Source organism: Geotrypetes seraphini, chromosome 4 (assembly GCF_902459505.1).
Source record: "Geotrypetes seraphini chromosome 4, aGeoSer1.1, whole genome shotgun sequence".
Lineage (NCBI taxonomy): Eukaryota > Metazoa > Chordata > Amphibia > Gymnophiona > Dermophiidae > Geotrypetes > Geotrypetes seraphini.
In genome coordinates, this window is record NC_047087.1 from 260,807,523 (window position 1) to 260,828,587 (window position 21,065).

Here is a 21,065-nt window from a genome sequence, read left to right on the forward strand (position 1 = left end):
TCAAGGGTGCCACAGTTTTGGGGGCCTGAGCCCAAAGGGGGAAGGCAGGCAGAGTAATTTAGCACAGTAACAATGAAAGTTAACATAATTAATTGAAAAATATCACCAAAATTGTTTCTCTTAAAAGAGAAGTATTTATATTATTGGCTTATCTGTAAATACTGTACACTCCAACTGGATATCTTCATTTATAAAATATCTTAGATTAGATATTCAACCTGTGAGGGAGGTAAGACTAAGGACCTCTTTTATCAAACTGCGCAAGCAGTTTTTAGCGCAGAAAGCCGTGCTAATGGCCCGCACTGCTCCCGACACCCATAGGAACTCTATGAATGTCGGGAGCAGCACGGGCCATTCAGCACGGCTCACCGCGCTACAAACTGCTAGCGCAGTTTGATAGAAGAGGCCCTAAGTGTAACAAAGGAATGGACACTTGTAGTTAAATATGGAAGAGCTGCTGGCAATTAAATTTAAAAATCATATTTGATTTTCAAAAAAAAGATACACCTTATATAAACAAATATAAACCAGGATTTTTGGGCCCAAATAATGGGGGTTCCAGTTTATATTCAGGTCAGTGCCCCCTCCCAGAATTTTTTTAAGTCCGCCGCAGCCAGGCTCTGCCCCCCTCCTCCTCCCTGCCCTATCTTCCTACCTCTGCCAATCTGGTGGAGGTACAACGGGTCCTCTGCCAATCATTGGTGGAGGTGTAGCGGGCAGGAGCAAGCTTTCTGAACTCCTGCCCCACTGCTAACTAGTTGCACGGATCCACTTAGTCCATCTCAGCGGCACGAGCAGCAGCGCGATTTGGCGCTGCTTCTCGGCGCTGAGCGGCTTCCTTACTAGCTCCCGAGAATCGGAGTGTCTATTTCCTGATCAAGAAGAAAAGCTTTACCTGCTTGTTTATCTATTAGAGCTCCCATGTGCTGTAGTTGTGAAAATTGTAAGGTTGATTTTTGTTGGTTTATGAAGAACACCATTGACCCTAGCAGCTGAATTATTTCAGAGACTGCTCAGTCTCTTCAGAATAATCCTTCATCAATATATCTTCAAGGTAAGGAAAAACAAACACTCTTTTTCTAAGAAGACAAGCCACCACGACTTATGCTAGCTACTTTATGAAAACTATTGAGACTGCTGACAATTTGTAAAGAAAGACCCAGTATTGATAATGGATTATCTGTACTGTACAAGGAATGTGTTGTGAGTATAGTCTTCTAGATAGCACAATCATCTTCCATATCCTTTGTGGGAACTATGGTCTTCAGTGAATTCATTTTGAATTTCTCTTAAAAGGATTTGTTCAGGCATCTGAATTTCATTATTAGTCTCATACCACCTCTCCATTAGGGTGGTTCACAGTAGTATGCATTAAAAAAAAAAAACCCCAAAAAACAACCAACCTTGTCAAATCTTGTCTCCACAAAACTTATTTTTGTCCACTTGGTATGTCTTACTCATGTGTCAAATTTCAGCTTGATTAGACAATATTTAGAGGTCACCCCAGCATGCATTGTTTGCTTATGTGTTGTATATGTAGGCGATTGCACATAATTAGTTTGTATGGTGTTGTCTAGTTTGTGATCTGCACCCGTAAACTGGCTCCTTAGAAAGTCATCTGTTAGCTGTCAACTACTATACTGCCATGTGGACTGGCTGTTCGACTGGTCAATTTTCATCACTATGACAAAGAAAAACCTTTACCGGAAAGCTATAAGTTGGTGTGTGAGTCAGCGATGGTGGTATGGGATCAAGCCAGGGTATCGACACAATGCATAAACTCTTGCATTAGGAAGTTGAAGAAACTACACAAAAATGTCGCAAACAAGGTGCTCACAATGATTTCCAGACATCTAAGGTTTCTGTCCGAGCACCTAGCAACACTTGCCTTTTTTGATGCCAGAATCACACCAGAAACAAAGCCACGCATGGTCAAAACTTACAGCGTCCACCATTGCCAGACATTCTAAGATGTCTCACTTGTATAGATGAAATGGAACCTGTGGCTTTTGAAAGTCTTGTACAGAGAACACAGTCATTTTTTGATCTCGATTGAAGGAGGATCAACAAAAACAAAAATATTCATGAAGACTTTGGAACTTTGGAATCAGGCATACAAACAGACTATTGTTAATGATGCAGCAGAACAAGGGATAAGCCTCGAAATATACAATAATACTTTGACAAAAGATGAAGAAGCAATTTGTTCTCTGGCTAGTGGCCAGCCACCGAAATAAGTTTCCTTCTGCATCAAAGGCGCCTTATGTCATACACCGTTGATTATTTGTTAAGTGCACAAGAATTACAATACAAAGTTAAGCTTAGCTATAGTTAAAAAAATAAAAATTTAAAAAAAAGAGGTGGAGCAACCTCTTAACTTTATTTAAGTAAAATTGTGTGTTTTTCATTTTTATATAAAGGAATAAAATTAGCCTTGTGGACAGACGTAATGTGTTAATTTTTTTGGACCACCCTACTCTCCATTTCTTTGGAATCAAGTAACATCTAGAATATCTGCTGGCCTCCTCCCTTTTTATTTTCCATGTTAAGAGAGATTATATTTATTCTTGAAGGAGAATTACATATGTTTGGATGCCTGACAAAGGAAAATGAGCTAATATAATGGAACCTGAGAGAAATATAGGCGCTATCCTTGATTATAAACGTCAATAACCATTTCTCATTTGTTATTAGTAAAAAGGACATGCTGAAAATTCTCTCTTTCTTCCATATGTAGGGATAGAAGAATATCCTTATAAAGGCAGGCTATACTAAAATTTGTCAAAAGGATGAGGAGGTTTTGGATTTCACAACTGATTAGGCCTTCAGATGCCTCTAGTCCTTCTAGTGAGACCTGAAAGACTGTTGCTGAATTTGCTTAGGGGAATGACGGAAGCTGAAAATACAACTGCCTTTAATATTGGAAAGACTTTATTTTAGCACATGTAAACTTCTATACCATTGCTGATGAAAGATTTTAAAGGGCACAGCAATGGTCTTTTCTTAACTTGGTCACTTCTTTATTTCCAAACAGATTCACTACTAATCTGCTACTAACATTTTTCATCTAGTTTTAACACCCAGGCCATACTAGTCTTTTTACCCTAACGGCTACTGAGGAAATTCAAGTTAAAGTGTTGAAAGCTCTTTGTGCAACCTTGCTAGCCATTTCTAACACTTGATGAGCTTGCCTTGATGAACTAGCATTTTACCTTTTCTTTCTGAGTGTCTGAAGATCTTTGTAAATAGAGAGGGCAATTTTATAGAAACATAGAAATATAGAATACGACGGCAGAAAAGGGTCATCTGCCCAACAAGTCTGCCCACTCAAGAACCCTCCCCCTTAAGCACTTCCATCTTTTCTTAAAATCTAGCACATTGCTGGCCTCAACTACCTGAAATGGAAGATCATTCCAATGATCAACCACCCTTTCAGTGAAGAAATACTTCCTAATATCACTATGAAATCTCCCACTCTTGATTTTTAACGGATGCCCTCTTGTTACCGTAGGTCCTGTAAGGAAAAAGATGTCTTCTTCCATCTCAATATGGCCAGTAACTTATTTGAACGTCTCTATCATGTCTCCCCTCTCTCTGCGTTCCTCAAGAGAGTATAGCTGCAACTTGCCTAGACGTTCTTCATAGGAGAGATTCTTGAGCCCTGAGACTATCCTAGTGGCCATTCGCTGAACTGACTCCATTCTCAGCTTATCCTTTTGATAATGTGGCCTCCAAAATTGAACACAATATTCCAGATGAGGTCTCACCATGGACCTGTACAACGGCATCACAACTTCAGGCTTTCGGCTGACAAAACTTCTTCGGATGTCTAGCATTTGTCTAGCCTTGGATGAAGCTTTCTCCACCTGATTGGCAGTCTTTATATCTTCACTAATGATTACTCCTAGGTCTCGTTCTGCCACAGTTCTTGTTAAGGTCTCATTATTTAGGGTGTAAGTTTTGCATGGGTTTCCACTGCCAAGGTGCATAATCTTACACTTTTTGGCATTAAAACTCAGTTGGCAAATTGTGGACCATTGTTCCAGTAAAAGTAGGTCCTGCGTCATAGCGTCGGGCACGGTGCCTTTGCCCACTACATTGCACAGTTTAGCGTCATCGGCAAATAAAGCAGTTTTACCTTGAAGTCCCTGAGTCAGGTCCCGTACAAAGATATTAAATAGGATTGGACCCAAGACCGAGCCCTGCGGCATTCCACTGATCACTTCTGACGTTTCGGAGGGAGTACCATTTACCACCACCCTTTGTAGTCTTGCCGCTGAGCCAGTCTTTAACCCATGCAATCAATGTTTCTACTAGTCCCATCGAATTCATCTTGTTCAATAATCTATGGTGTGGGACACTATCAAAAGCCTTACTGAAGTCCAAATACACGCTATCCAGGGACTCTCCCTTATCCAGCCTTTTCGTTACCCAGTCAAAGAAGCTGATTAGATTGGATTGGCAGGACCTTCCCTTTGTAAATCCATGCTGGTGGGGATTCCTCAGCCTCTCGTCGTTCAGAATCGTATCTAATTTGCGTTTAATCAATGTTTCCATAATTTTACACACTATTGATGCGAGACTTACCGGTCTGTAATTTGCAGTCTCCGATCTGCATCCCTTTTTGTGGAGCAGAATGATGTCAGCTGTTTTCCAGTCTAATGGGACTTTTCCCGTGCTTAGGGAAAGATTGAAGAGTGCAGCTAACAGCTCCGCCAGGACATCACTTAGTTCCCTGAGCACTCTGGGGTGCAGTTTATCTGGTCTCATGTCTTTGTTCACATTGAGCCTTGATAGCTCTTGGTAGATGCTGCTGGCAGTAAATTCAAAATTCTGGAACGGGTCTTCTGAGCTCTCCCTTGTCTGCAGCTGTGGACCAGATCCCAGCTCCTCGCAGGTAAAGACTGAGCAGAAGTATTCATTGAGTAGTTCGGCTTTATCAGAGTCCGATTCTACAAAGTTATCGTCAGGTTTCCTTAGGCACACTATCCCGTTTGTGTTCCTTTTCTTTAATCACTAACATACCTGAAAAAGGATTTATCCCCTTGTTTAACACTTAGCTAAATTTTCTTCCATCCGGAGTTTGGCATTTCTGACTGCTGTTTTAACAGTTCTAGATTTCACCAGATAGGCTTCTTTAGCTTCCAGTCGTTGTAATTGTTTGTAGGATACAAATGCTCTTTTCTTCTGTTTTACGAGATTCAAGATCTCCGCGGAGAACCACTGGGGTTTGCTATTTCTCCGTCGTTTACTCACGGTTTTTATATAGAGGTTGGTTGCTTCCTGTAGGGTCGATTTTAGAGCTGATCACAGTACTTCCACACTATCTTCGTGTCCTGGTTTTGCAATGCCTCAGAGACAAAATCTCCCATGCTCTTAAAGTTAGTGACCTTAAAGTTAAGAACCTTTGTTGATGTGTTTGACCTAGTGAATCCCTTCCTGAGGTGAAACCACACCATGTTGTGGTCACTGGAAGCCAGCGCATCACCTACCGAAACCTCTGTGACACTATCTCCATTGATGAGTATCAGGTCCAGAATCGCCTGATCCCTGGTGGGCTCCAATACCAACTGTTTGAGTTGTGCTCCCCGCATGGAGGTTACTAGCCTTCTGCTGTCGCTGGTTGTAGCGGAAAGTTTGTTCCAGTCTGCATCAGGCATATTGAAGTCCCCTAACAGCACAGTGTCTTCACGCAGAGTGATGGACTCGATGTCTTCGATTAATTCTTTGTCTATGTCCTCCTGTTGACTTAGAGGTCTGTATACAACACCAAGGTACAGGCATTTGTCATTTCCCCTGGCAAGGTTCACCCAGAGGGATTCCCCGGTATACTTGACATCTGTGATCCTGGTAACTTTGATGTCCGCCTTGATGTATAGTGCTACCCCACCTCCGGTTTTGCCTTCTCTGTCTTGACGGAGCAAGTTATACCCTGGTATAGCCATATCCCATCCATGGGAATCCGAGAACCAGGTTTAAAATATTGCCACCACATCTAGGTCGGCATTCCTCATTTCCGTCTCCAATTCGAGAATTTTATTGCTTAAACTGCGGGCATTAACGTACATAGCCCTCCATACTCCGTGTTTGCCCGGTCTGCATGGAGATTTTCCCGTTTGAGTTAGTTTGCCCCCTACAGTGCTGTCTGCAACGTGAGTACTTACCTCAGATTAAAAAATGGAGTGGTTACTTACCCCATCAGGATGAGAATGGGTACCCTCCCCCAACACACCTAGTTTAAAGCCCTTCGAAGCAGGTGAGCCAGCCGTCGTCCAAAGACGTTCTTCCCTCTTCTAGTCAGATGGAGCCCGTCTGATCCCTGTAGTCCTTGAAGTGCCTCTCCGTGGTCCAGGAATCCGAAGTTCATCTCTCTGCACTATCTGCAAAGCCACTGGTTGGTCCTCTGGATACGATCTTCCCTGGCTCTTCCCATACCTCTCACTGGAAGGATGGAGGAGAAGACCACCTGCGCTCCCATCTGCTTCAGCTTCTCTCCAAAGTCTTCAGGTATCTTCCCCGAGGTGCCTCTAGCGGTGTCGTTCGTCCCGACGTGGATGAGAAGCATCGGGTAGTGGTCTTGGGGTCTGATCAGTGTTCTTAAGCAGGTGGTCACATCTCGGATCCTGGTTCCTGGCAGACAACAAACCTCTCTTGAATGAAGATCCGGTCTACATATTGGTCCCTCGGTGCCCCGCAGCAGGGAGTCCCCAATGACTAGCACTCTTCGCTTTTTCGGGGGGAGCTGATTCGTTGCTTCCAGAACTGGAGTCTTCCGCTGGATATCTCCCTGAAGGATGCCGGCAGGTCCTTCTTGTAGAAGCTGGAACCTGTTCCTCAAGGTGATCTGTGGGGTTGATGTAAAGCTGCTCAGTTTGCATGAAGAAGTAGAGTTTTCTTGTAGAGGTAACCAGCTGCCTGGTGTCGGTATCTCCAGCCTCTTCTTGCACCCCAACTGTTACTTCCAAAGCCGCAGATCTGGTTGGTCTGGGCGTCTCGAAGATGGTCTTTCTGAGTGTCTGATGATCTTTGTAAATAGAGAGGGCAATTTTATAACAGGTAATCAGTCAGGAGGCCAAGTAGGTATCTATAAAGGCACATAGATGTTTGTGTGTCTTGTTTGTAGCCCATGTTCATCAAAAAATTTCCTGATCTAGACATTCATCCTAAACTCATCTGGTGAGATCTATCATGTCCAGTTGCTCCTTGTAGAAAGGAGGTATTCCTGCACAATCTTTTGTTGAGAGTAATCTCAGCCTTAAGTGAAATGGTAAACTCTGACTGGAAAGGGTCATAAGCTTGATGAAAGTTGCTCCTATTATACCCCCAACACTGAATCCATCACCACTGGTAACTCAGGTAGTTTTGGCATATCCACATAAAAATTTCTTAAACTCATCACAATTTCTCATCACTTCCTTGGACAGTTGAGGCTCTAACTCTCTGAAGAAAGCTCACTGGAGGAGTCATTGGCTTCAGAGACAGTGTTTGCCACTGAATCTTTTGATGTTAAAACTGCTTTTCTGTATCAAGCTTTTTGGTGCCAGAGGATCTCAGCTGTGTTTGCACTTGTTCCATGTTATACTGTATCCTTCCGATTCAAATGCCCTTGCCATGAACTAACTTTGCACAAATAATGTATAGGAAGGATCCTTCTGCATCAAGCTAGAATGTTGCACTAACGTTATCTTCTGTAAAGGGTCCTTCAGTGTCAATTTCATCTACAGTGTAAGCTGCTGAGATTTATGGATTAGCACTTTACACTAAATAACAGCTGTCCTGTGTGCTACTAGATAATACATCAAAAGACCTGTGGCATGTCAGAATCTAGCCTCTTTTTTTAATGTTCTTCCTTTAAAACAGAAAAAATCTGGGAATGAGTTGCATGTTTCATTCTCCCTACAGGTCCAGTCACCTTCCTCCTGAAACTGAAGTGATGGAGGAGAGTCTGATGGTAAGAACTTATTTCATTTTATAGCCTCTAATATGTCTCTTCCACTGAGATATGATGATGATGATAACTTTTGAAACATCATTAGGCAAAGAGGATGCAGAGAACTGCTTGTCCAAAAGCTGCATTTTGTGCTGAAGAATAATCCAGTCAGCAATGTTAAAATAGGTGGTGCTATTAACATATTTATAAATAATCTGGACATCAGAACAACTTAGGTGATTACAATTTGTAGATGATACTAAACTATTCAAAGTTGTTAAAACTTGCAGACATTGAAAAATTGCAAGATGACCTTAGGAAATTGGAAGACTGGGCATCCAAATGGAAGATGAAGTTTATGTGGACAAATGCAAAGTGATGCACTTTGGGAAGAATAATCCAAATCATAGTTACTAGATGACAGGATCTACTTTAGGAGTCAGCACCCACGAAAAAGGTTTGTTACACAGAAACTGAAGTTACATGGAAATACCTTTAAAACAAATAAGAGCTATATTTTTTCACTGAACGAATAGTTAAACCCTGGAACTCATTACCAGAGGATGTTTAACAGTGCTTAGCATAGCTGGGTTGAAAAAAAAAACCCAGTTTGGACAAGTTCCTGGAGGAAATGTCCATAGTCTTCTATTGAGGCAGACTTGAGGTAAGTCACTGCTTGCCATAGGATTGGTAGCTTTGAATGCTAGGTACTTGTGACCAGTGTTCCCTCTAAGCGGGCGGGTGTTGTGAGCAAACTTTTTTCACTGTGAGCTAAAAATATCGGGCGCCAGCAAGTTATGAGCCAAATAAATATGTTGCTTTCTACCACAGAACTTCCTTACGTTTGTATGGAATCTATCCCCTTTCAACTTTAGAGAGTGCCCTCTCGTTCTCCCTGCCTTAGCTACTAAGTCTATTCCCTTCAGTACCTTGAATGTTTCTATTATGTCCCCTCTCAATCTCCTCTGCTCAAGGGAGAAGAGGCCCAGTTTCTCTAATCTTTCGCTGTACGGCAACTCCTCCAGCCCCTTAACCATTTTAGTTGCTCTTCTCTGGATCCTTTCGAGTAGTACCGTGTCCTTCTTAAAGTACCAGTGCTGGACGCAGTACTCCAGGTGAGGGCGTACCATGGCCCGGTACAGCAGCATGATAACCTTCTCTGTCTCTTCAGTCCAGCATCTGCCCCTTCCATTCACTGTCTGTCTTTCCCTGCCATCTCTCCTCCTGCCCCCCCCACCCCCCAATTTGGTCTAGCATCCATCATCTTCCTTCTGTTCCCCTCATGGTCTGGCATCTCTATCCTTCCCTCCCCCCTGTGGTTTTTAGCATATCTCTCTTCTCATTTCCTCCACTCAGATCTGATCATTCTCTGCTCTCTCTTCCCTTTTCTTCTCTGGTCTTCCTTCTCTATTTTCTGCCTCCATCTAAATTAAATTCTTTCTTACTATTTAGTCCCGTTTCCCTCTTTTCACTGTGTCTACACACAGCTTGTCACCCCTTTCCCTCACCCCTCCATTATCTTACTATTTTCTTCCCCCTTTATTTATCTCCTCCTTCCATCCAGTATGTGTTCTTTCCCCACTTCCATTCAGCATCTGCTCTCCCTTCTCAACTGACATCCATCTGCCTTCTGCTCTCTCTCCCTTCTTCTCACTTCCATCATCTGTCCCCTTCTCTCTCTCTCTCTCTCTCCCCCCCCCAACTTCCATCATCTGCCCCCCTTCCCCTCACCTTTGTGGGTCACTTTCTTTCCCCTGAGGGTGGCTCATGTCACAGGGGAAGCTTTGGCCGAGCAGAACCGCTTGATTGACAGTGGAACTTACTTGATTGATGTCGATGCTGGGGCCCGTTGCCGTTTGAAGGAAAAAAAAAAAGGTGGAAAAAAGGAACCTGTAAAGGCGAGAGGAAGGGAAACCTCCAGGACAGCTGCTTTTTGCCCTCCTTCAGCGGCCCAAGAGTTCAGACCAGCAGCGGCAGCTCTGTATGCTTTTAACTTCGGCACAGAGCTGCCCCTAATCAATAGTTTAGCGCGGTTTCATGAGGCAGCCTCGGGGCCTTTGATAGCCGGCCCGCTTCGATGATGCGATGTGGGCCGGCCTAGCAAAGGCCCCGAGGCTGCCTTATGAAACCGCGCTAAACTATTGATTAGGGGCAGCTCTGTGCCGAAGTTAAAAGCATACACAGCTGCCGCTGCTGGTCTGGAGGTGCGGAGACAAGGCAGGAGGCAAACGCGGTGGAAGGCAGGAGTCCCGGCGAAGGCAGGAGTCCCGGCACAGCGACTGCAACAGGAAGTTGCAAGTCAGCTGACGCCGGCCTTTCGTTGCGGCGGGGACCGAATCCTTCGCGGACCGGCAAGATTTTGTTTGCGGACCGGCGGTTGAAGAACTGTGCTCTACACTGTGTGCGCTGTGACGAGAAACTTGTGCGCTGCGAGGTAATATTTTGTGCGCCCGCGCACCCCAGCGCAGCTTAGCGGGAACATAGCTTGTGACCTGGACTGGCCACTGTTGGAAACAGAATACTGGACTAAATGGACCATTTATTATTCATAGTATTCTTATGATTTGATTTAATTACTTAGAAATACTTACTAATAGAAATAGTTTTAAGTGGTTTACAAAAAAATAGACAATATGCTGAAATCTTCCAACAGAGCCATATCCTTTGGCAAGATATCTGTTTAATGGTAATTACAATTCTATAGCCACAGCTTTGATCTGAGCTTAAGTCTTTGATCATGACATCACTCAGCTAAGGAAGATCAGGACCAACACAGATCTTTGTAAAATCAGGATTTATTTCCAGTTCAGAAGCAGAATCCAGCAATTTTCCAAAGAGACCTGCCCATTTGTTGTTGCTTAATGTCTTGCCATTTAAAGCATTCACCAAGTGTCTGAATGGCTGTTTGCCGGTGTGCAGGTTACAAACAATCCACACCAGTTTCTTTTGTAGCTTTTCCTCAACATAATACATCACTCCTCCCTCCCAACCAGTGTTTACATTATAGGAATCACCTTCAATAGCTTGAAGAGTTTTGTCTGCTCCTCTTTCTCTCAACTGTGCAACCAAATTATCAGCAATTATTTCTGCACGAGTCTTCTCTTGAATTGCTTTTGCAGGAACAAAATGCCATAGATATCTGCCGTCTGGTTCCATACAAACTGTATAATATGTTCCTCTTTCACCAATCCTGGATACATTTTGCCATTTTCTTCTGCCTTTAACATGACCCTTTTATCAAGATGACCATCAAAGAAAATAAACATAAGAATTGCCATACTGGGATAGACCAAAGGTCCATCAAGCCCAGAATCCTGTTTCCAACAGTGGTCAATACAGGTCCCAAGTACCTAACTAGATCCCAAGTAGTAAAACGGATTTTATACTGCTTATCCTAGGAATAACCAATGGATTTCCTCAAGCCATCTCAACAAAGTGGCATTCTGCACAGGACACACTAGTAAGCACATGTAAACTTAATCTCTCTCTCTTCCTGCCAATTTTAAGCCATAGACTATAGAAGTCTGCCTTCCAAAAAGAAGGTCCCCAGAGCTGGCATATGTAAATCGCTACCTGGCTGCATAAAAGGAAGACAGAGAGATCATATGCCAGACAGCCTAGATGGGGAGGGAAGGGAGAAAGCTGCTGGACCCCCTGGGAGGAGGGGTGCTGGAGAAAAGGGAAAAAGGTCTTGGACCCATGGAAGGAGAGGGGGCTGGATGGAAGGGAGAGAGGTGCTGCACCCACAAAAGGGAAGAGAAGGGAAAGAGATGTCAGACCATGAGGATGGTATATGAACAAAGAGGGGCAATGCTAAACACAAGTGGAAAGTATATGGCCACAGAGGGGAGATGCTGGACATGGGGGAGAACAGGAACACCAAAGAGAGATGCTGGATATGGGGGAGAACAAGAACACCGAAGAGAGATACTTGACATGGAGACATACGTTCATAGAGGAGTTATGCTGGCCACAAGAGGAGGGGATAGGGACTGAGAGATGATGATGGATGCAGGAATATGAACACAGGGAAGATGTGGGACTGGGAAGTATAGGGACATGCTGAACATGGGATAAGATAACACACAGAGATGGATGGTAGACATGGAGAGAGAACAAATATTAAATGAACAGGAAACCATGGTGAGTGAGTTAAGAGAAGACAGAAGAAAGCAGAAACCAGAGCTTGCGACCAACATGATAAAAAAAAAAAAAAAAGACCAGACAATAAAAGGTAGAAAAATAATTTTATTTCCAATTTTGCGATTAGAATATATTAGATTGAAATTTACATTCTGAAAGAGCTAGTGTTATACATGGCTAGAGCAAACGGCACAAATTTAGGAGGGAACCCCAAAGGACACTATCAGGCTGCACCTTTAGCTTCCGACAGGCTTGGGACTGTCTGGCCAGTGGGACAAGAGGAGTTGCTCTAATCACACACCCAGCTAGAGAATGGCACGGTGACAAAATTCATCACTGTTCCCATTCCCGAGGATAACCGTGGAAAACCATCCCATGTCATTCTTTACTGTCTATCCAAAAAAATCAAACGAGAGAAAAAAATATAAAAATAAATAACTAAATTCTCAAATATATGTAGCATCAAAAAACAAGAGAATCTAGATCAATGTTATTAAATAATGAATCAATATATATAAATTAAATGTGTGCTCAGTGAAATCAACATCAATAAATGCCACTGGAAGGCTGAAAAAGATGTTTAACCATATACATCATCGCACACGCCCTCCCTACCTCCATCAAGCAAACTTGTGCATGTACAATATAAGAAGATAAGAAAAATACTTATCTCGGCTGACCAGGAAGGCAGTAATGAAAGTGTAATGACGCCCTATACCAGCTGGCAAGCAAGTCCTTGTGTTCCCATGTCCTCAAATATCCTCCGTGATTTTGATCTTGATTTTTTCATAGAAGATATTTGGCATTTATTGATGTTGATTTCACTGAGCACACATTTCATTTATATATATTGATTCATTATTTAATAACATTGATCTAGATTCTCTTGTTTTTTTTATTCTTTACTGTCTATCTCAACCTTAGTCCTTTTACACCAGCATTCTTCGGTGCAAGGCCTGAGGGTCAGTAGTTGTGTCCATTCACACTCTGATTCTTCCTTCTCTCCTTAAAGAATGACATGGGGATGGTTTCCTGCGGTTATCCACAGGGACGGGAACAGTGACAAATTTTGTCACTGTATCATTCTCTACAGCTCTATCATCATCCCTGGCATATACATCTTTACAATGGTTCTTCAAATAGTTTCCACACTTTCATATTTTTGCAGGAAATTGTTGGGGCAGGTGAAGTGGTAAGAGGGTGTCTCATAGAATGTCATATGATTAGTCAGTCAGGCAAACTGGCTCATCTTGCAGGTAGTGACATAATTTGCTTTTGAGATATTTAATAAATAATGTTTAAAAAAATTAATGTGCGGAAAATTTTTGAAGATCCATCATATTTTGCACAAAACAGGAGGAAATGTATCTCTTTCTATACCTCTGGTTTTGTACTAACTGCAAATTCTGGCTTCTTAGGGTCTTGGTTTAATTTATGTTTATAGTTTGTGGTCACTTACTCTGTATTTGCCATTTGTGTTGTGTGTGCAACCAAGATATTCTGTTAGTATGAAATTTTCTATGTAGCACTCTGTAGTAATTTGGCTTGTTCAGTTTTCTTAACAGATGTATTGACATTTTATGGCCTCAATGTAATATTTAGGGCCCTAAAATACGATCAAAGGTAGGTTTCTTGTTTTGGAAGTTAGTGCTGGCATAGTAGATTTGCTTTAGGATCCGAGTGATCTTTTGTTTTATAGATTTTTGTATTACTTTACAATATGCCTATTTTATTGAGATTATACTAAAAACAAAAACTTCTTTGTATGGAGAGTTTTATGGGGGAAATGTCCTAGCTCTATTCTGCATCCAGTGTTGGGAGAGGGCCAGGAGGTTCTGTGGATACAGAACATATTTGTCTTCAGTACCATATGTGTTTTGGGGGCATAACATGGCTCAATGGGGCTAAAGAGTACAGTCCCTTGTAATTCTCCCAACCCTCAATGTGGCCTGCAGCCACTGAATCCTGCACTGCTACCCTCATTGAACGTACTGGAAGTGGGATAGGGGTGTGGCTCTGGAAGGGCATGGGTGAATTATGGGTAGGTTTTTCTCTTTCAAAAAATTGGCAACCCTATTGCCCACCCATGCAACCTGTTGGTCCACTCAAAAAAATTGCCTTCAGCCGACGCCACTGCATTTTTTAAATACTAAAACAGTTTTAAGCTTATTAAGATCACTTTCATGCCACCTAAATTCTACAGTTTTTCCAAGGATCACACATGAATGCTATTTGGCTCTATCTACACTTCAACTATAGTCTGGCACTTGGATACACACAACCTGATGAGAGCCAGTCAACATGGCTTCAGGAAAGGGAAATCATGTTTGACGAATTTACTTCAATTTTTAGAGACCGTGAACAAACAAATTGATAGTGGAGAACTGATGGGCATAATATACTTGGACTTCCAGAAAGCGTTTGACAAGGTTCCACATGAAAGACTTCTCAGGAAACTACAAAGCCATGGAATAGAGGGAGATATATTAAGATGGATAGGCAAATGTCTAGAGAACAGAAAGCAGAGAGTGGGCATAAATGGGAAGTTCTCAGACTGGGAGAAAGTGACTAGCGGTGTGCCTCAGAGCTCGGTACTTGGGCCCATCTTATTTAATATTTTCATCAATGACCTAGAAGGAACATCCAGTGAGATCATCAAGTTTGCAGACGACACAAAGCTATGCTGGGCAATCAGATCACATAAGGATAGTGAGGAACTTCAGAGTGACTTGTGTCAGTTAGAGAAATGGGCGGAGAAATGGCAGATGAAGTTTAATGTGGAAAAGTGTAAAGTAATGCATTTAGGCAGAAAGAACAAGGAACACGAGTATAGAATGTCAGATGCAACTCTGGCTGGGTAAGAGCGAACAAGAAAAGGACCTGGGTATACTGATAGATAGGACCCTGAAACCGTCGGCACAATGCGTGGCAGCGACAAAGAAAGCAAATAGAATGTTAGGCATGATAAAGAAAGGAATCACGAGTAGATCGGAGAAAGTTATAATGCTGATTTATAGAGCAATAGTCAGACCACACTTGGCATACTGTGTCCAACTTTGGTCTCCCAACCTAAAGAAGGATATAAAACTGCTGGAGAGGGTGCAGAGACGAGCAACAAAGCTAATAAAAGGTATGGAGAACTTGGAATACGAGGAACGACTTAAGAGGCTGGTATTGTTCTCCCTTGAGAAAAGGAGACTGCGAGGGGATATGATCGAGACTTTCAAAATACTGAAAGGAATCGACAAAATAGAGCAGGAAAAAAAATTATTTACAATGTCCAATGTGACACGGACAAGAGGACATGGACTGAAGCTAAGGGGGGACAAGTCCAGGACAAATATCAGGAAGTTCTGCTACACGCAACGAGTGGTGGACACCTGGAATGCTCTCCCAGTGGAGGTTATTGTGGAATCCACCGTTCTAGGAATTAAAAGCAAACTAGATGCACATCTCCTTACAAGAGGCATACAGGGATATGGGTGACTAAAATTACACCAGGTGTACACCTGGCTGGGCCTCTGTGTGTGCGGATCACTGGACTTGATGGACCGAAGGTCTGATCCGGAGATGGCAGTTCTTATGTTCTATTGATTTACATGTCTTCCCAGTATTGCAAAGTATGGCTAGTGTGTATACAATGACAGTTAGTAGCTAACAATTATATATTCAGTATAATGCATATGAATTTATACTTTGGTTAGAGAAAGTCTAGGCAATACTTGAAAAGTATAAATTAAAATGACCAACAAAAGAATGAATGGAAGAAGGGAAAAAGAAAAAGTTTAAGGAATATTTTTCAAATATGTGCATACCAAAACTGAATAAATATGCAGGCATCTATAAACAGGAGAAAAATCCACTAAATCTTGAGCAGTTAAAACCTAAAGAAAGGAGAAAAAAAAGGTTATTTTAGACTTCTAAAATAAATGGCTTCTGACCACAAAATATGATAGCTAAACAGATCATTATACCTCTATTTTTAGCACAAATATAACAGTTTTTAATGATTGCTGTTGACATTATACTACATATTACACACTGCTATCAAGACAATTCCACATTTGTCATTGATATAGTTCAATCAATGATCTGAAACAACGTCAAAAACATAGAATTATGATTCTGCAAATTGGCACTTTGCAAAATAAAATACTCTTTTCAGCTACAGTGCAAAATAACACTCAGAATTTAGGAAGTTGGTTGGGCTGAGAACTTTTCTGCTCCTCTCATACAGAATAAAAAGAAAAATATTGAAAAGTGCAAAGTAGGATACAGAAAGGCCCTATATTTTCAAAGATGTGTGCACTTCTTGCCCCCTCTCAGCTGTCCACCCAAAAGAACAAGTGCAAAGTATGCAGAAAATTTCAAGCCATGTACTTTACATGGATTTAAATCTTAGATGGTCCCTTTGAAACTTCATGAAAAATATAGGAGATACAACTACACAGACCATTTGAAAATTATGTTAAAAATAAAATGCAGTGATTACCGTATTTTCACGTAGATAACGCGCACCCGTGTAAAACGCGCACACGGGTATAGCGCGCGGGAAACACAAATTTATGTAAAGAAATTTTTATATACCGCGCTCACGGGTATACCGCGCATGCCGCCCCGACTCTCCTCTGGCTGCCCCGACTCTCCTTTCACCCGCCCCGACTTTCCGTTCGCTGCCCCGACTGTCCTCTGGCTGCCCCCCCCTTGAAGTCCTGTCCCCCCTTGAAGGTCTGCCTGTCCCCCCTTGAAGTCCTGTCCCCATCCTGAAAGCCTGATGCCCCCCCCCGACGCCCAATTCATCATTCGGAGGACCGCTCGCACTCCCACCCCAATGGACCGCTCGCACTCCCACCCGAAGGACCGCTCGCACCCCCACAGCCTCCCCCCTCCCCCATGGAGAAGCTGTCTACCTTGTTTCCGGATGCCAGTGAGCCCAGCTGCTTCCTCTGCCGGCGGTCCCGCCCCTTCTCTGAGCCCTGCGCTACGCTGCTTCCTCTTCCGGCGGTCCCGCCCTTTCTCTGATGTCAGAGAAAGGGCGGGACCGCCGGAAGAGGAAGCAGCGCAGCAGGGTTCAGAGAAGGGGCAGGACCGCCGGCAGAGGAAGCAGCTGGGCTCACTGGCATCCAGAAACAAGGTAGACAGCTTCTCCATGGGGGAGGGGGAGGAGGCTGTGGGGGTGCGAGCGGTTCTTCAGGTGGGAGTGCGAGCGGTCCATCGGGGTGGGAGTGCGAGTGGTGGAGGTGTGAGCGGTCCTTCCGGATGATGAATCGGGCGGGGTGGGAACTATGTAAAAAAAATTTTATATAGCGCGCTCACGCATATACCGCGCAAGGTTATGCATGGTTTGTAAAAACACGTATAATGCGCGCGTTATATGCGTGAAAATACGGTATACTCAAAGAGAATCGTAATACTAATTTGCAAAGGGATTATATATTACTCCTACATTAAAATTAAGTAAACTATTTTATATAGAGAGTTATAAGAGTTAGCTCATTTCTCCTTTTAGGTATTATTATTGTCAGAAAGGAAAAGACAGAAAAGCAAGATGCTATAAATAATGAAGGCACCTCCTCCTCAGGTTCACCATCTTCATCAGCACCTTGCTCTGATCTTCTATGGCCATCTTCAGGAACCCTGTCATTAATTACAGATGCAGACTTCTTATAATTCATTCCAGTTTGTTTATGCAAAGCAATATTGAAGGTTTTCTGCTGCAGTGCCTGTTTTAGTAAAATGGTATTAGTTCATTAAAAAAAAAATCACTAAAAGTTAAAACAAAATGTACAAAAGAAAAAGCAAATGTCTCAAGAAAGCATAACTTATACTTGATGCAACAGTACCTGTGAAAAATGGTTCCATTAAGAGGTACTTGCTTATGAGCCAAGTTAGATATCTCAAGCCAAAGGTAAGAACTCAAAATATAATCAAGGACAGTTAGCTGGACAGAGAACTCATAACTAAAGGAATACACACATACACTTTTAATGTGCTTTGAATTTTTGAATTCCCATGTCAACTGTAAATTTTGCTATCAAACAATGCTTTCTGAAACTCACAGAAGACTGACTCATACAAATGTTCTATTTTCAGAAGCTTTTATAATTTCTGGTCATTCATGTTATTGTTTACTAGGCTGACTGGTTGTTCAAATATTCACATTAATGTTATTTTCATTTAATAAATAAAATTTGATATTATTAGATTTAATATAACCACAAATAAGTGTGACATTACAGTATTCTGAAGGATACCTAATAATAAAGGCAGATAAAGATCATATGACCTATCTAGTCTACCTGTCCATATCATCTATTATCTCCTTCCTCTCCCTTAGAGATCTTGAATTCAAGCTTTCTTGAATTCAAATACATATATTGGAATATATTGCTAAGGGGCAGCCTGCAAAATAAGAGCAATATGTTCTAAGATGGTAGCAGAGAAAGAGGATACCATAGAATGTTTCCCCAGGACCACATAGGAACTCGTGGTCCACCAAGGTGCTACAGCTTTAGGGGCTTTCTGATCAAGGGCCTTCCTGTGCTGGGTGCCCAGGCCATGGGTAACCTGGCCCTGATGGCCTTCTTAAAGAGAAGATAAATCTTTTTAGTTTCTCCTCTGTCAATGCATGAACCAGTCCTGTTCAGAACTGGTTCATGCACTAAAAGGAATACGGTCAAGGACTGGTTCATGCACGGACAGGAAAAGAGAGAGAGAGAGAGAAAAAAAAAAAAAAGAAAGAAAGACTTCTACACATACTGAAAACTGACATGTTACCACAGTGGTATGTAGTGGTTTTAATCTCAACAATAATTTGCAAGGCATTAATTTATCACCATCAGGAGTTCTGCAGTGCACAATTCTAATGCATGGCTTTTGAACAAAAGTTCTACTGTAACTCTTAGTTCATTTAGGACTGCACTTTAAAATATCCATCTACAGCTGAACTACAAATTTTTACGAAACTTAACTGCCCTTATAAGAGCTAAACCACTTACTGAATTCTTTAAAGAAACCTCCTTTCCTATTGTTTATCCCTTATTTGTTCTCTTTTCTTAGAATATTGTAGTTCTTCCCTTTTTTCCTCTTGTTCCCGTTTGTTTTTATTCAGGGAGTCTTTTCGTTTTTCTATCCTCCCCTGTCAATTTTATTGTCAAGTTCTAACATGGTTTTATCATTGTAAGCTGTATTTTTATTGTACTCCACTCTGAAGTCCGATTAAGCAGTATAAGAAATTTTAAATAAACTTGAAACTAGGAGGAGTTACTTTATATCTATGCAGATGACCAAAAAGACATCTATCGTATTTGGTCTCACCTGTTTCATTGCAGTTTCTCCTATTCTGTCCGAATGCTTTCGAATACTTTCTAAAAAGTCTTTAAGATCAGACATAGAAATGTCCTTTATCTCCTCTCGCAGCTTAGGGATATTTTCTATCATTATCTGGCAAAACCGATATTGGCCAACTTTGGGAAGGTAAATATTTTCTAGGTGTTCCATAGTTTTTAGAGCAGAATAGTATCTGTTAAAACAAAGTGATAAATTATTAAAGTCACAATATACACTTTTCAAAGCAAATTCCTTTTTCTATTACTATTATCTATCATAGCCAGCAAACAATGGGCATGATTATCTACAGAAAATCTTATAGACTCACATTCAGAAATAATGTATCTATAAAAACATTCAACTTTCTTAAGTCACATTTTAAAAAGAATTGTGCTTTAATTGTGCATTTATCGTTCTAATAAAAGAAAATCAGTCCCATGAGCTCCATAAAGAGCAGAGAGTGAGAAAACAGGGGGAGAAGCATGCAGGGCAGCAGCTGTGCAAAGAGCAACCAGAGCCCTTACCCCAGCCAGACAGCAGCAGCAGCAATGGAGACTGGGAGAAAGAAGAAATCCCTTCCTTTCCAGTGGAGCAGCAGCTTGAACACATGGAGTTTGTGAATACCCCAGTCAGGGCAACAGAGCCAGGAACTTATGCCGAGGCCTTGGACATAAGTTGCTGTAAAAGTGAGTTGTAAGGATTTTGAAGCTGCAAGTGTTTGTGCTAATGTGGTTTTTGAACTTTAGTGTTTGAAAATTGCTGCTGTGGAAAATTGCCTGCTAGGAGAGTGTTTCAGTTAAAACCAGTAATGGAACTTGGAGGCTGCTTAAACTGCATAAGAGAAAAACCCTGAAGTATATTTTTCTTGTGATTGCACTGCATTACGTTCTGAGCTGAACCAGCTGAGAAGTGGTAGGCTTGGCAACAGCTCAAGAAAGGCTGCTTGTTTAGAACACAAATCTTGAAGAAAGGCACTCCATTAAAGTCAAAAACTAATTCAACCCAAATTTAATTGATTTGCATATCTAGTAGAACTCTGCTCAGATACATGAAGGCTGAATACTCTGCTTCACCACCCAATCATCGCAGTGTTCAATGCAAATCCAAACCAGTACTCGTAATAGTTCATTATACTATCACTAGCTATCGAGTTATAGAGGAACGTCTCTTTTAAATAACTTGAAAGTATATTAAAAATACTGAAACTTAGCTTAGACTGTTTACTGGTTTCGACGTGCCACGTTTCGGTACTGCTTCAGGGAACCGACATAAAGTTTAAATACAATTTAAACTGCAGGTGAAGTCTCATCAAACTCGTAGATAACCCACCACCAGTTGTGTCAAGAGGGAGGACGGGGTGCTGGAGAAGGAAAGCCGCGGGACTGGTGGTGCAAGACAGTGGTGAGCTTTAACCACAATTTGGCTTTTGGCCAGAATAAAAGCTGGAAACCTGCTTTGTTGTCCGAGTCCTTAGTCTCTCACAAGGAAAGGGAATACTTACCTGCAGCCCTATTGCGGGCAGGAGACGACAGACTTTAAACCTGAAGGGTTCCCTAAGCCAGTGGGGACCACGCCAGCTCAGTATTCGTTAGTCACAGGGCCCGCTGCGCTATCCATGGGTACGGACTGTGACAAACTTGACTTGATCTACTATCCAAATCCC

At 42.0% G+C, this 21,065-nt stretch overlaps 1 protein-coding gene across 6 annotated transcripts in view; it reads right to left on the minus strand.

Moving 5' to 3' along the window:
* The window catches only part of EXOC6 (exocyst complex component 6), a 254,284-nt gene that overhangs the window by 147,889 nt on the left and 85,330 nt on the right, over positions 1 to 21,065 (minus strand). For all 6 annotated transcript variants that reach the window (XM_033941888.1, XM_033941883.1, XM_033941884.1 and 3 more), the window contains 3 exons: positions 19,391 to 19,595; positions 17,644 to 17,796; positions 15,889 to 15,957 (listed from right to left, as the gene is read on the minus strand). In XM_033941888.1, the coding sequence (XP_033797779.1) occupies positions 15,889 to 15,957; positions 17,644 to 17,796; positions 19,391 to 19,595 (427 nt within the window). The remainder of the gene's footprint in view (positions 1 to 15,888; positions 15,958 to 17,643; positions 17,797 to 19,390; positions 19,596 to 21,065) is intronic.